We start from the raw sequence: 15,235 nt of genomic DNA, 5'->3' as shown, positions 1-15,235 counted from the left end.
ATTTTTCCTCAAGTAAGATATTATGGGATTTTTTTCTGTGTATATAAAGGGCAAAATGCTATAGATTAGAACTAAAACATTATCTGTTGCAATTAGTTTGAGGCTAAATCTTAGTTTGACTGGTCTATATTTTGTAATTGAGATAAAGCGCATGCCATGTAAATTGTTTCAAATCTATTTATAACACGGTATTTTGATATTGTAAATATTCTGTGTAGCACTAAACTTTTTTGCAAAATAAATTGAAATCTGACAAACTTACTGGGTATACCTTTTGTTTCATTAGTAAAAATAACATGCACTCTTTCAATATATACTTTAAACCACAATTATTGATACTTGTGAATAAAAACACATTCATATTAACCTGTTCTCTGATAACAGATAATAGTAATTTTTAGTAATTTTTAGTATACATGCTATACAACTTGTAATATAATTTGTATCCTAAATTGATGAACTGTTTTACATGTAATGAAGTAAAAATTAAATACAAATATCAAAGGAAACTCTTACAATTACTCAAAATAAAATAGAGGTTTCTATATACTTTAGCATACGCATGCTTCTGTGTAAATTCGTATAAAAAATAACGAAACATGATTCAATATATAATAAGGTGATGTGGTATGATTGCCAATGAGAAAACTAATCATCACAGTTAAAATTAAGTGGATGTAAGCAATTATAGGCATTACTACGTCCTTCAACAATTGGAAAAACTTATACCATTTAGTCGAGTATAAAAAGGCTCAGCATTGACAATAATGAAACAATTGAATTGAGAAAACTAACGGCTTAATTTATAATAAAACAATTGACGGATGTCAAATATGATAGATACGAACCAACGATAACTACTGAACCACAGGATCTTGACTTGATAGAGACACATATATAAGGAAGCGGCGTTAATATAGAAAAGAAGATGTGATATGATAGCCAATTAGACAACTCTTCAAAAGAGACTAAATGACACAGAATTTAACAAATATAGGTTACCGTACGACCTTTAACAATGAGCAAAGCCCATACTGCATAGTCAGCTATAAAAGGCCCCGAAATGACAAACATAAACAATTCGAACGAAAGAACTAACGGCCTAATTTATGTACAAAAAAATGAAGGAAAAACAAATATGTAACACATCGACAATCGACAACCACTGAATTACAGGCTCCTGACATGGGACAGGCACATACGTACAGAATGTGGCGAAACATGTAAGCGGGATCCCAACCCCCTTACCTGGGACAGTAATGTAATGGTACAACATAAGAACGAACGATAAAAATCAATTGAATAAGGCTTAATTCATCAGATGAATACATATATATATATACATCTAACACAAACACAGAGTGTACGTGGCCGGGTACTTGTACATCCCAACAACATAAATACACTTATTTCAGATCTAAGAGTACTCGCAGTTTCTGACAGCTAGTTCAAAGCCAATTACAACTTCTACAAAACAGCATGCATCTAATGAGTCATTACACATCCAATATCCAATGGATTTTGTGTAAAGCGTCATAAACAGAAAACAGAGAAAAACACGATCTTGTGCAATTTCAAGATACAAATACCAACAGATTATAGATCCATGAATGTGCATATTTAATACCAATAAAAACAATATTAATACAAATAAAAACAGTATGGAAAGATCTAATGACACTGATGAAATGGTAACCCTTAGAGAAAGTTTATTTAAGGATCGATAAGTTTACGTCCTCGTAAAATTATCGATCCTTAAAAAAGTTTTTTCATTTCTAATTTTTTTTGGCACGGTAAACAACATCTCCATAAAAATAAGTTTTCTACAGGAAAAACCAAACTCAAACCCAAATCTTTATATCTAAGGTTGAATTTAGTAAAGGTTTTAAGTAATTTGAGGTAACGCAATCCCTGACTTAATAATTTACCAGTAATACACACAAAACGTCACAACAGACACGTGCATAGCGACGAGTTGTGATATATAAACACAGTAAGATGGTGCTAAAGGAACATCAATCATCCATTAGGAAAATTAACAATAGGGAACGAAAAATCGTTCTTTTTGTCGTGAATTTTAGTGTGGAGTTTCCCGTGTAAAAAAACTAATTTTTTTTATAACATTATGTGGAAGTGTAGTGTAAAGAGTCGAAAAGTCAAAATTGTCAACAGAATCAAAAGGTTCATCAAAAGCACGTTATTTATCCAAATCAACCAAAGAATTTGTAACACTCCAAATAAAGACAACAGTAGTATAACACTGTTCAAAAGTCATAAATCGATTGAGAGAAAACAAATTCGGGTTACAAACTACAACTGAAGTAAACACATCAACTGTAAGAGGAAAACAATGAAAATATAAAGTTATATGCCTTTAGTACCTTCTGGCTCTCTCTTTGTCAGATCATTTCAAATTTTAAAAAAAACCAATATGATGAACTAGTTAACTTTTTTTTGTATTCGCTATTAGGTCCATAATTTGTTAACAGTTGATACTACTACTAATTTGCAAGTTCTTACGAAAAAACTTTTTTTAAACAATTAAACTACTGAGTAAATTCTTTCCAGATTGACAAGATGAGAGTAATATTGATCCGGTAAACAATATATTTTGTTGCCTTGTTTGGAACTGCTTTAACACTTGCATATTAGGTGAAACCAGTGACCAAACTCCGAAACAGTGGTGACGTTGCTTCGCTAAACTATCATTTGGAAATAATGCTGTCTGCATTTGATGAAAAACATCTACAAGGGCAAAAAAGCAGAATAACTGGATCATTGGCTATAGTATACAGCATTCTTATGTTTGCAAGAAATGCGGAAATGAGTGCATTCCAAAGAATGATGACAGCAATTTGTATAAGGGGAAGAGCAGAAGATATGGTATTCAAAAAAAAAATATGTTCAGATACTCAGTTAATTTTTTATTTTGAAAAATGTATAGATAAATTTTATATTTACTGTAATACATGCAACTGAAAAAGTCTGAATTCTTAGTATCAAATGTAATGATTGATAACAAGTAATAGTAAATTACAGAACTATTTATACATTGGTCTGAAATGTATTTCGAGGCACACGTTAATAATTATAGTTGTAGAAATATAAATTTAACAATTCATTAATCATGTTAATAGATAATAATTTTTTTATTCATAGAAGGTTTGATAATAGTGTCTTCTGTCCAAAATGTGTTTGATTTATTTATTACTTTTAGCACTTATATATCATTTCAATGAAAGATGCACATTTTGTTTTGTTTCATAGCTTATTACTAGATTGAATAGAGTAGGTGTAACATTGTCACCAACCAGTAAGCAGAGATTGATAAAAGAAGCAGGAGAAATCAGCCATAAAGCTCTGTGTGATTATTTGAAGGAAAAGCCACTGCTAAAAATTACTGGTGATAATCTGGACATCTACATTAAAAGTCGATGTGTATCAATAGATAAAGGAAATACAGATTTGCATTTATTTGCCTCGAATGCCTTAACTAGCAGGTTATCATCTGTAGACATGGACAACAGAACCCCTTTAATTCCTGAAGTTAATAGAGATGTTTTAAAACTAACAGAAGCAGAAATTGACAACATGAAATATTCATATTCAATATTGGTAATAATTTAAATAGATGAATATAAAGTAATTGATAAATAATGTTGAAATTGTTTTGTAAATTTTATCCTACTTTAATTTTAGAAAGGAAAAAAACCTTTTTGATTTTATTTATACACAACTTTGTTCGAATATTTCTTTTATCTCATTGTGGAGATAAGCAGTTTGAAATGGTAAGTATATAAACACATGCATGCTTTTCTGCTTATAAAAAATGCTTAGATGTATATCAGTTTTCAACTAACATCTAACATGCTTACATTAATGGTGGTGGCTTTTTGTCTTTATCCTTCTTTTCAGCTTAATTGCACTTACAAAATATATGTAAATTCAGAGTTTTAAGTTACTTACCTTAATAGAAAATTTATTTCTGTATTTCTTAAATGTGGATGCCAAAGGATATTATATTCAAAACTGGAATGATGTTTCAATTTTTTATTTAAGTTTTAATAACACCATGAATATCTGAATTTACAGTAGTTTGGTCAGTTTTATAGAAATAGTTAAACTCAACTAGCTTACAATTGCTGCTTAACATTTCCACTGCATTTATATTTTGCCTTTCCAAGCTTTAGCACTAACATGAAAATTGTACAAACAGAGTCTTTATCAGGTGAATACACATGTTAGTGTAAGTTGGATCGACCCCAACGGGAGACCAGAATAAGTACAATGCTACTTTATATAACATTTAACAGTTACTAATAGAAATTAACCTTTTGGAATATTATGACAAATCATTCTCTTAAAATTTCCTATATATTTTATGTTTAATATAAAGAGCTAAATATTACCTATACAAATTTCCAAAAGGTTGAATTCTATGTAATTATAGCTTATGCTTGAATATTGCACGAAAACAGCTCAGCTTTGCTTATAGCTTCGCAACTTGTGAAACAGAAAACTGTTTAACAATCTAGGAAGCAGGTTCATTGTGACTTTGAGAATATAAACATTAAAAAAAAACCTGTTCATTTGCATTTTGAGTGTGGTCTAAGGGAGTCTTTGTAATTATGTTTATCAACTCCGAGAAAATGACTTATTAAAATTTGGTAAAGCTTTGTTTTACTAAAACAGGATTTCTTACAAATTTTGAAAATATGAAATTTTGTTTGGAAATTTTGGTTCCATCATTGTATACCACAAAGTATTAACTGACTGACATTATCATTTGATATAAGTTATTAATTCTTCATTGACTAGTAAATAGATGGTATTAAAAGTATAATGAATTTCTTGTTTATCTTGTAAACTGTTCTTATCTAATATATTTTATTCAAGAATTAATGTTGAAGTTTTTAGTTGTGTGGAAAAGTTGAGGAGAAAGCTATTTACTTTCAGATTGCAAGAATTTTGAGTACATTGGATCAATTTAAATGGATGTCAACAGTAGTACCAGTACACATAAACCATGGCTATAGTGCTGGAATGTCCCAAAAAAGCCAAGTGTTCCAGTTACCGATCCAACACAAAAATGAGGCCAAATATGAAGATATTCTTGATATCATGGATTCTTATGAGAAACTACTGCAAAAAACATTTCAGGAATCCCATGGTTTGTTGTTGTCAGTTGTAACTCACTTAATTACTGTTAGTGTTTATTTGAATTAATGTAATATTATTTTGACTGAATGTAATGCTGTTATATACAGAATAATAGGTAGTTTCGTTTTTGATACTGACTGTATCCTGTGGAATATCAAGACGAGCCCCTTAGGGCGAGTTAAGATATTTCACATGATATAGTCAGTATCAAAAACGAAACTACCTATTATTCTGTTTAACGGTAATTATGACGTCACACAATGTGTTGCCTGATATTTTCAGTGATACAGCCAGTACGTTGATACTCGAAAATATTAGGCAGTAAGATCAAAGGGAAAATATATGAATTACTGATAAATTGAAAGTAATGCTAATATATTGAATGTAATGTTATTATTTTGAATGTAATGCTATTTTGATTCCCTAAATTTTAAAGTTGTTCATTTTCAAAACTGAAATTGTTGCAATATTAACAAAATTATACACATTTTGATGTTTTTCAAACATGGACATCTTTTTTCTTGTCGTCACAATAGGAACTTCAATAGAAATTAAGAAAATTAAACGTCAGTTTTAAATTTCTATACCACTTATTTGCTGAAAATTGATATTTCACTGGTGAGGAGAAATATTTTCCTTACACCACTCAGGATATGTGAAAAAGCACGAACAGAAAGTAAACGATTTAATTCATCGTATTGCCTTCAACAATGAAAGCAATGAAAAAGCACACACCACATATCCAGTAGTAAAAGGCAGCAAAAAAACAAAATGATGTTATATATGGCCTGATTTATCTGCAAAAAAAAAATAATCAAAAACGAATATGTAAAGTTCTTCTACATTTTTATTCAGGAACAGTTGAAATGTTAGATGAATTTGGAGTTATTGCATCTGGTGACCAACTAACCAAAGTCAGATTTGAAGGCGCAAAAAAACTACGTCTCATGTCTCCAACAACATCGGGAAGACTTGACCATTTGAGACCAGTTGTTATTGAGCTGTGGCATCTTAAGCAAGATTACTTAGAAGTTTGTATGAATAAAATATCTTTTTAATTATAGAATGCAGCCATAATTAGTGATGGTTTGGCCAAATATTACCTCAAATAATGGGGTCAGATTTTACTCTTGTTAAAATTGGTTGCAATTGAAATCACAAATGATACCTTAGCATTACAGCTTTTCTATAGAGTTCGGTTTCGGTGGAAGGGTTGAGCGCAATAAAAAATGTTATAAAACATAACTAGTCTACAATAGCAAATAATAAGTAAACAAATGACAACATGAAAATCCTAACATGTGACTAAATATTCCTAGCATTGCAACATGAAAATAATAATCCTCTCTCTATCAAGTAAGAATTGCAAAATATGAGAGTACCAAGTGGAAAAGTATGTTGATTTTCTATAAAATTTCCATATCTTTAGTATTGAATGAACACATGGGTACATAGTCCTCAAACATGAAAACATATTTATTATAAAATTGAGAATGGAAATGGGGAATGTGTCAAAGAGACAACAACCCGACCAAATAAAAAACAACAGCAGAGGGTCACCAACAGGTCTTCAATGTAGCGAGAAATTCCCGCACCCGGAGGTGTCCTTCAGCTGGCCCCTAAACAAATATATACTAGTCCAGTGATAATGAACGCCATACTAATATATATCTATAGACAAAGACTTTGTTAAGGCATGTATATCAGTTGTGAACTTTTAACGAGGTCAATGCCTTATTTATATGCTTATATATGGATCTGCATTTTTTTCAACTGTATCATGCAAGAAATTAAAAATGAAATTGAAAATTCAATTTGTTTTAATAACTGCATAGTTTGTTGCATTACCATTCTTGTATTATTATCATCTGTATTAAACATAAAATTCTTGAAATCTCATGATAAACTTGCAAATTTTCTTATCTGATGTTGCACTTCCTCTGTGTTTGTTAAGTGTCTCATGATGTCTCAAATCTAAATCTAGCAAGATTTTTTTTACATTGATCAATAATATACATATAATTCGTAACATGGGATCAATATATGAAGAAATAGAAACAATGCGTCAGATTTGTAAAATAACAGTTGAATCATGTGATTGTCATATCCAATGAAAACAGTATAATGCTACTCAATCTCAGAATAATTAAATTCCAATTTTTTTGACAGAAAACTTTTAAAGCACTTTACAAAATGGATTCCATAGACAAGTTAGGTACCTTGGCATTTTGGAGAAACAGACTGAAGAAGACTGATGTAAATGGCAAGGTGAAGGGTCACTTCAATTCCCACAGCGAATTTTTTAAACTTATAGTAAGGGAGCTTATTCGAGAACAGGCATTTGAACTCTTTAATATTAATATCGAAAACACTACAGCTTATCCACAAAATATCAGCAAGGCAAGCAGACTTACCAAAGAAAACAAAATGATGGAATTATCAGGTGAAATACTTCATAAATTTGATGTTATGCGTACAGGGGTACCTTCAGAAAGCAATGACGAATTATTTAATTACAGTACAAATTTAACAATTAGGGGATTACACTACCTACAAATGGAGGACACTGTAAAAGAAGGTGACATTTCTAGAATCATTCCAAACCTGAAAGTGTGCATTCCAATTTTTTATGCACATTCTTGCCTTTCAAAATACTTATTTGAATGTGTAGATTACATTACTAAGGTAACCTGTTTTCTTTCTCCTTTGGAAAAACTTAGAGTGTTGGAAGGCAGTATGGTGAATTTGAGAGGTGGACAAGGCAATAACATCGAGGCCGATTTGGTACAGGAGCATTCCGTAAGGAATCAAAAAGAGTTGATCAGGGGTCTGGGCGCCAATAAAACTGAAACAGCTATTTCTGCTGTTACTGCAGCAGCACCAGTTATTTCACAAATATGCAGGAATTTTGATGCTGAACACAACATTGCAAAAAAAGCTTCAAGACACAGTAAAATTATATCTACAGAGGATATCAAAGTTGTTAGAGAAAGTTTGAGAAAAATGAGACCATTTTCAAATACTAATGATAGAAAATGTTCTTTCCCTAATTTACCATGTCAGCCTTCTGCAAATGTAGATAGGATCAAAATGGACATTGACTTGAATGTGATGCTAGGTAGGGTGGGCAGAGGATACATACCTGTAGTTAACGAGGAAGATGCAGACATTGGTACTGATGATGAAGAGGATGATGATGAAATTCCAGATATTCCTCTTTGATCCAGGTAATTCCAACTTAATGTATGGTATTGATGATATAAAATCACCGTACATTATTTGTGAGCTTCTGCTGTTCTTTGGTGGGGTTGTTGTCCCTTTGACACATCCCTCATTTTAATTTTATTGTCTTGAAAATTTATAATACTAGTAACATGGCTTAGAAACAGGTAGAAGAGGAGGTTGGTCCAACATTTAAAAAAAAAATTATCTACTGCAATAACCAAAACTGTTCCAAATAAAAAAAAAAAAATTTATTTGATGCAAAAAAGATAACATTTGAGCAAACTTATATTCTTTATTGAACTCAATTATCAAATTTCATGAAAACACCAAGTCATCCACAAAAACAAGTTGCTATACAGTCAATGCAATGTAACTGCACAAAAATCACAGATGCAATATCTAGATATGTAATGAAGTCATTATAGAAGAGATAATGGAATTGCTAAGTCATGGTTTGTTAAATCTTGATTGCAAAAATGTTAATAGTATTTAAGGAATGACTGTCTATGAAGAAATAACACAAAAAAAATGTGGTGCACACTGAATAACGTGTGTAGCGGGTTATTTAACAGTGTGCACCACATTTTTTATGTTATTTCGAATAGACAGAAAAAATATTACAGTCATTTCTTTATAATTAAATTCTAAATTCCATTTTAAACCATTTTAAGCAATGAAAAAACGTTGATGACGTCACGGTCACATGACTAAATTATGTGTATGGGCTCCTAACAAACTAACATAAGCCAATCAGAAGACACGTTACATCCAAAATTAAATTATTCAAAGATATGGTTATTTCATTGAATGGTTAAGACAATGAGAAATACAAAAACTGGAGTAAGTCATACTGAGCTGCACTTATATGGCAGTTTAGAATATTCATTTAAAAGTATCATTTACATTATTTACTGGTATCATTTATATTATATTTTACATATACAAACATAGAGATATACATTACAAATGTGTTGATGAAAATATTTGTTTTTATAATTTCAGTAATAACTTAGTGCAAGATGACCTGCAATATGTAAAAAGAAGTAGTCTTACATGATGAAGAGGCGTAAATACTTGTCATGTAATGTTACAAATTATTCAGAGTTACCGTAATGAATTACAGTTATACACTATAAATTTAAAATGTCCTGCAGACATCCCTGTACAATCAGTGTAGTCAATTATCCCTTCATGTCTTGTTTAAACTGTAGAACATTGTAGTTATTACTAGATTTTTTATTTTCTTACTTTTATAGAACATTGATGGATTGTATATTGATTTTTTTATCTGTTACTATTGGACTTATAATGTTATATGTTATCACAGACATTGATAACAATGCAAATGTAATAATTAGATGTAGATAACTTATTTCCCTTGCCAATTGTCTCCCCTTTCCTCCAAGATATGAATTCTCAAAACAAATGTGAAAAAAAACATATTCTATATTTAGTAAAACTATTTAATGTGTATTTCAGGTTTGGAATGATTCTAGAAATGTCACCTATTTTTTTTTATTTGTCATTTTTTTTAAGCATCTATTACCCCTATTGTTTCAATACAAATAAACAGTACTCTTAGAGTTACCATTTGATTTTCAAACAGGCCACATTCTTTAAAAATTTTTAACAGTTAAAGTGATTTATACTTCTAATTTATCAATGTAATATCCCCTAGTCACCTTAAATTTATCATGACCAAAATGTATTTACAAGTTCATTTCATCAACTACTCTTACCAACTGACAGTTTTCACACCTACATTGTAATGAACAAAAACTACAACACAAACAACCTTCAGGACTATTACTTGATTTTTTGTATCCAAATATTTTCAAGAGACATTCTCGATAACAGGCCTTATGCCTACAATAGCATAAAATGTCGTCTTGAATTCCTGGTAGGTTTTTTGCTAAGTCCATATTTGTATAGTATAAAGTTGCAGTTGACATTTGACCTCTCCTTCCAGCTCTCCCAATTTCCTGAAGGTAATTTGTTAAACTTCTTGGTGGTTTGCAATGGATAACCTGGGTCACTGAGGGAGGGTCAAAACCCATACCAACTACTGTTGTTGTAAAAACAAGCCTAAAACGAGGTTGAACACTCTGGAGATCTGTGATAATACAAGTCAAAACTTCAGTATCTTGATTTGAGTATAGGCAACCAAAAACAGCATTATTTACTGTAATTTTGCTTACTCCACCGAATGCATAATAAGCATAGCTCATAGCATGTGCAATGTATTCCATTGGCATAAACATTAAAGTTACAGGAAAATTATTTCTCTCAACAAGTAACTGGTCAATTTGACTCTTATAAATGTTTTCTATTTTTTCATAAGAGGTGCCTTTAACCTTTTCACATACCATGAGTTTTAAATTAGTTTTTTCAGGACTTACAGAAATGACTTTAAAATTGCTTATAAGCAACTGCTTGGATAAAGCATTTATATGTTTTCCTGTTAGTGTTCCACTTAAACATGCTATAGGGACATTGTTGAAAAAAGATTTCAGAACTACTAATTCTGAAAAACTTTTTCTGAATTCTCTTCCCCTGAAAAATAAAAACATGTTTTATATAATGGGTAAAGTGAATAATAAGACTAAAACTAAATAACTTATGTTTTTTTTATGTTGTTTGTAATATAAGTATATTTAGAAAATACTGTGAACAGTCTAACTTTAAAATCAATCCTGTGTGTGTGTGTGTTACACAAATTATGTTACATTACCGGTATATATTTTATAATCAAAAGCATTTATACTGCTGATGACAGGTACTGTTTTGTACTGATGATTCCATTTAACTGAATGTGATGCTATATAAATTTTACTGAATGTAATGGTACTTAAATTGAATGTAATTCTATTTTAATGAATGTGATGATATTAAGATTTGTTGATACTTCTTTTTAACTTAATGTGATGCTATTTAGAATTAATTGAATACTACATTTGTATCTATAAAATGTCAAATGAATGTGATTGTATTTAGAATTAATTGAATACTATTTTTCTGAATGTGATTTGAATTGAATGCAATACTATTCTACTGAATGTGATTTAAATTGAATGCAATACTATTCTAATGAATGTGATGATATTTAGCATGTTTAGCTTGAATGTAATACTATTTTACTAAATGTGAAGATATTAAGCTTGAATGCAATACTATTCTACTGAATGTGATATTTTAATTGAATGCAATATTATTCTACTGAATGTGAAGATATTAAGCTTGAATGCAATACTATTCTACTGAATGTGATATTTTAATCGAATGCAATACTATTCTACTGAATGTGATTTAAATTGAATGTAATACTATTCTACTGAATGTGATGATATTAAGCTTGAATGCAATACTATTTAATGAATGTGATGGTATTGAGATTTATTGTTCAGCCCATGAAATTTATATGAATCTGACAAGTAATTGTTGGGTTGCTGTCAATAAATTTTAATTGAATGTGATGCTCTTAACTAACTTAAGTGTTATGCTTTTTTGATTCAATGTTATTCAGCGTTAATTGAGTATGATGTTATTTTGATAGAGTGTCATTCTATTTTGAATGAATATGCTATTTTGATTGTATGAGTGTGATGCTATTTGAATCAATGTAATGTTAATTTGATTGAATGTAATGCTATTATATTGAATGTAATATATTCTGATTGAATGTAATGCTATTTTGATTGAATGTAATATATTCTGATTAAATGTAATGCTATTTTGATTGCAGGCAATGCTGTTATATTGATTTTAATGCTACATGTATTTTGATTGAATGCAATGTTGTTAAATTGAATGTAATACTTTTTTTTAATAACGATACTATTTTGATTGAATGGGCTGCTGTTTTATTAGAATATAATGCTTTTTAAATTGATTGTGATACTATATAGATTGAGTGTTATTTTATTATAACTGAATGTGTTGTTTTTTTGTTGTTGAATGTGGTGCTTTATTGATTTAAAGTGATAATATTTAATTTAATGAGATACCATTTTGACTGAATATGCTGCTACATTGATGTGCATTAATGTGTTGATTTATTGCTTGACTGTGATGTTAAATGTAATAATAGGTATAATATAAAGAATTTTACAATCTGTTTTACATGTTTAAAACAGGGTATATTAACTTTATCTAAGAAACTATGTAAATAAATATTGCCTTCAATCATATGAAATGGAATGTGATATAGTGATTATATGAATTAGAAAGAAAAAAAATCTGTGATTGTAATTATTTGTATGTGGTGCATGTATGAATAAATTGGTTTTCTATCTGTGACTCTATTTATTTTGATGTTTGTTCAAATATGAATTAATAGTATTTGTACATGTATAAAATAGTGAATAAACAATTATTGTGTACTCAACGTAAATTTATGATTTAATGTATTGTACCTATAGATACTGTAACAAGTTATATATCTGTTAAAAAAAAACCTTGTGCAAATACATATGATTAAAATAGGGTGGTTGGAAAACCTCTTGTTAACAACATTGGAAATTTCTATAACAAACCAAGTTAACTTTCAAAACTTTGAAATTACAACAACTGAAACACTTAAGAAACCAAAGTACGTTCCAAAAACTAATAAAATTGTTTTCCTTGTTCAAAGAGAAGTTATGAAAGGCTCAAGTTAACAACTTTTTGTTATTATAAAAAAAAAAAAAAAAAATTGACATTTCAAATTGAGTTATTTCCCTTAGTCCATAATGTTACCTTAAAATTTCTTCTGTGTAAACATGCCAACCAGGCTATAAATCAGTAATAAATCGAAAAGAATAATGTATTCCACTTGAAATTGAATTAAATTAATTTTGTTAAATTATCAGCGTTCTGATAAAAGTGATTTTATGGCTACTGGTAATCTGTACTGCAATAGTGTGCATAAAACTACAAAATAACTAACAAATAACATTTTAACTTTCAATAACAATTTCAGAAATTATACAAAATACAAAAGCCTTTAAAAAAATCTAATGTTCAACAATGGAAACTTCTGAATTACCAGTCATCAATTTTGTGACATTCATCAATGACAATTGCGCCAACTTTTCCCTCCAATGCTCGTAACAATTTAACACCATTTTCTGCAACTAACAGTCCCTCAGGGTGTGTCAGAATGATACTGGCACTAAGTGATTCCTGTATGACTATATTATATACATAGATAAGTAATTTGTTCAGTTTGAGAAGTAAGGGCTTGACCTCAAAGGGATTCGATCCCATGCATCACGCAACCCTTCAATGTACATCAATGCCAATATCCATTTAAAAATGAAGATAAAGGCACCAATATGAGGAGAATCTTTTTCACTTTTGAGTATTTAATATTTCTTAAATAATACAGTAATAAATGTGAAAATTTTCTTAGTTTCTCAGACAGTTGATTTGTCATTAATCAAGTTAATGTTTCATTTCGGCAGAAAAAGATAAACCTCAATTATAATAAAGAGGTCTTTCCCATACTGAACTTATTACAGAAAATAAACTCAAATTATTAAAGTTATTTTAACATTTAAATTCAGAATTGCTAATAATGAAAACATTATAAAATAATTCCTTCTTATTCAGAATCAGGTATTGTTTAGAAACAAATGCAAAAAAGTATATGTTGCCTTCTTGATGTTATTGTTTTATGCTACATTTTGTATATTGTTTGGTTGCTATATATTCATCATGTACATATTGATAATACCATGAATACATACCATTTTCACAGCTGTCTTTGTTGTTCTCAATGATCTGGCACTTCTGGCTAAGCTGAACAACCTTAACATTAATCTTGTTCAATTTTTTACATTGATCTTCCATAATGGCATTTAGAGGAGACACCACCAATACCTTATTCTGCACTCTTCCAAGGTCTTCAAATATTTCTTTAAAAAATATAAACATTCAGAGATATACAACTGCAAGTAATATTTTTTGTATGTAGAATCTGTTGGCCGTTTGCATGAACTAACCCCATAGGAAAAAATCTATAGAGCTTAATCATTATTATTATTATTATTATTATTCAGAAGCATACATTTTAGTAGCCCAGAGCCCCTATCAAATATGTGAGCTGTAGTCACAATAGTTGTCCATATTTTTGATTTATCATATTGATGATTCAAAATAAAATTTGCTTAGTTTCAAGATGTCCCCAAAATTGCTTGGTCTTGTGTAAGAGAGGTTGGCTGAATCGCTAAAATACCAAAGAGATAACAAGTGAAACTGCGAGCTACTGCTCACTGATGATACCCCCGCCGCAAGTGGATAATATTAATAGTGTAAAAATATGCAAGTGTTCGGTAAACAGGAAGTTGTCGAGTGATGAATCTGAAAACGCATCACACGGTATAGCTGACTTATATAAATCCTGAAACCAAATTTCAGAAGTCCTTGTATTGTAGTTCCTGAGAAAAATGTGACGAAAATTTTCAACTTGGCTATCATGTGTAAAATCATACAAGTGTTCGGTAAACAGGAAGTTGTCAAGTGATCAATCTGAAAACGCATCACACGGTATAGCTGACTTAGATAAACCCTGAAACCAAATTTCAGAAATCCTTGTATTGTAGTTCCTGAGAAAAATGTGACGAAAATTTTCAACTTGGCTATCATGTGTAAAATCATACAAGTGTTCGGTAAACAGGAAGTTGTCAAGTGATGAATCTGAAAACGCATCACACGGTATGGCTGACATATATAAATGTTGATACCAAATTACAGAAAGGGTGGATGTGTAGTTCCTGAGAAAAATGTGACGAAAGTTTCATGGGACGGACTGACTGACGGACTGACGGACGGACTGACGGACAGACAGAGGTAAAACAGTATACCCCCCCTT

At 30.1% G+C, this 15,235-nt stretch overlaps 1 protein-coding gene across 1 annotated transcript; it reads left to right on the top strand.

The window, feature by feature from the left end:
• Positions 1-3,291: 3,291 nt before the first annotated feature.
• On the top strand, positions 3,292-11,245 carry LOC143056662 (uncharacterized). The gene is made up of 5 exons (XM_076229821.1): positions 3,292-3,615; positions 4,957-5,170; positions 6,016-6,191; positions 7,330-8,387; positions 9,388-11,245. Exons 1-4 carry the CDS (start codon positions 3,517-3,519, stop codon positions 8,380-8,382), a joined length of 1,542 nt encoding a protein of 513 aa, XP_076085936.1. The 5' UTR covers positions 3,292-3,516; the 3' UTR covers positions 8,383-8,387; positions 9,388-11,245.
• The last annotated feature ends 3,990 nt before the right edge of the window (positions 11,246-15,235 follow it).

Source organism: Mytilus galloprovincialis, chromosome 13, assembly GCF_965363235.1.
Source record: "Mytilus galloprovincialis chromosome 13, xbMytGall1.hap1.1, whole genome shotgun sequence".
NCBI classification, from domain to species: domain Eukaryota; kingdom Metazoa; phylum Mollusca; class Bivalvia; order Mytilida; family Mytilidae; genus Mytilus; species Mytilus galloprovincialis.
The sequence above is the reverse complement of the archived record's forward strand: the minus strand, read 5'-3'. Positions and strand labels throughout refer to the sequence as shown.

Coding starts and splice junctions, on each gene's coding strand:
- LOC143056662 (XM_076229821.1), top strand. CDS start 3,517: ATGGACAACAGAACCCCTTTAATTCCTGAAGTTAATAGAGATGTTTTA. Junction 3,616..4,956: donor AATATTCATATTCAATATTG/GTAATAATTTAA, acceptor ATTTACTTTCAG/ATTGCAAGAATTTTGAGTAC. Junction 6,192..7,329: donor TTAAGCAAGATTACTTAGAA/GTTTGTATGAAT, acceptor TTTTTTTGACAG/AAAACTTTTAAAGCACTTTA.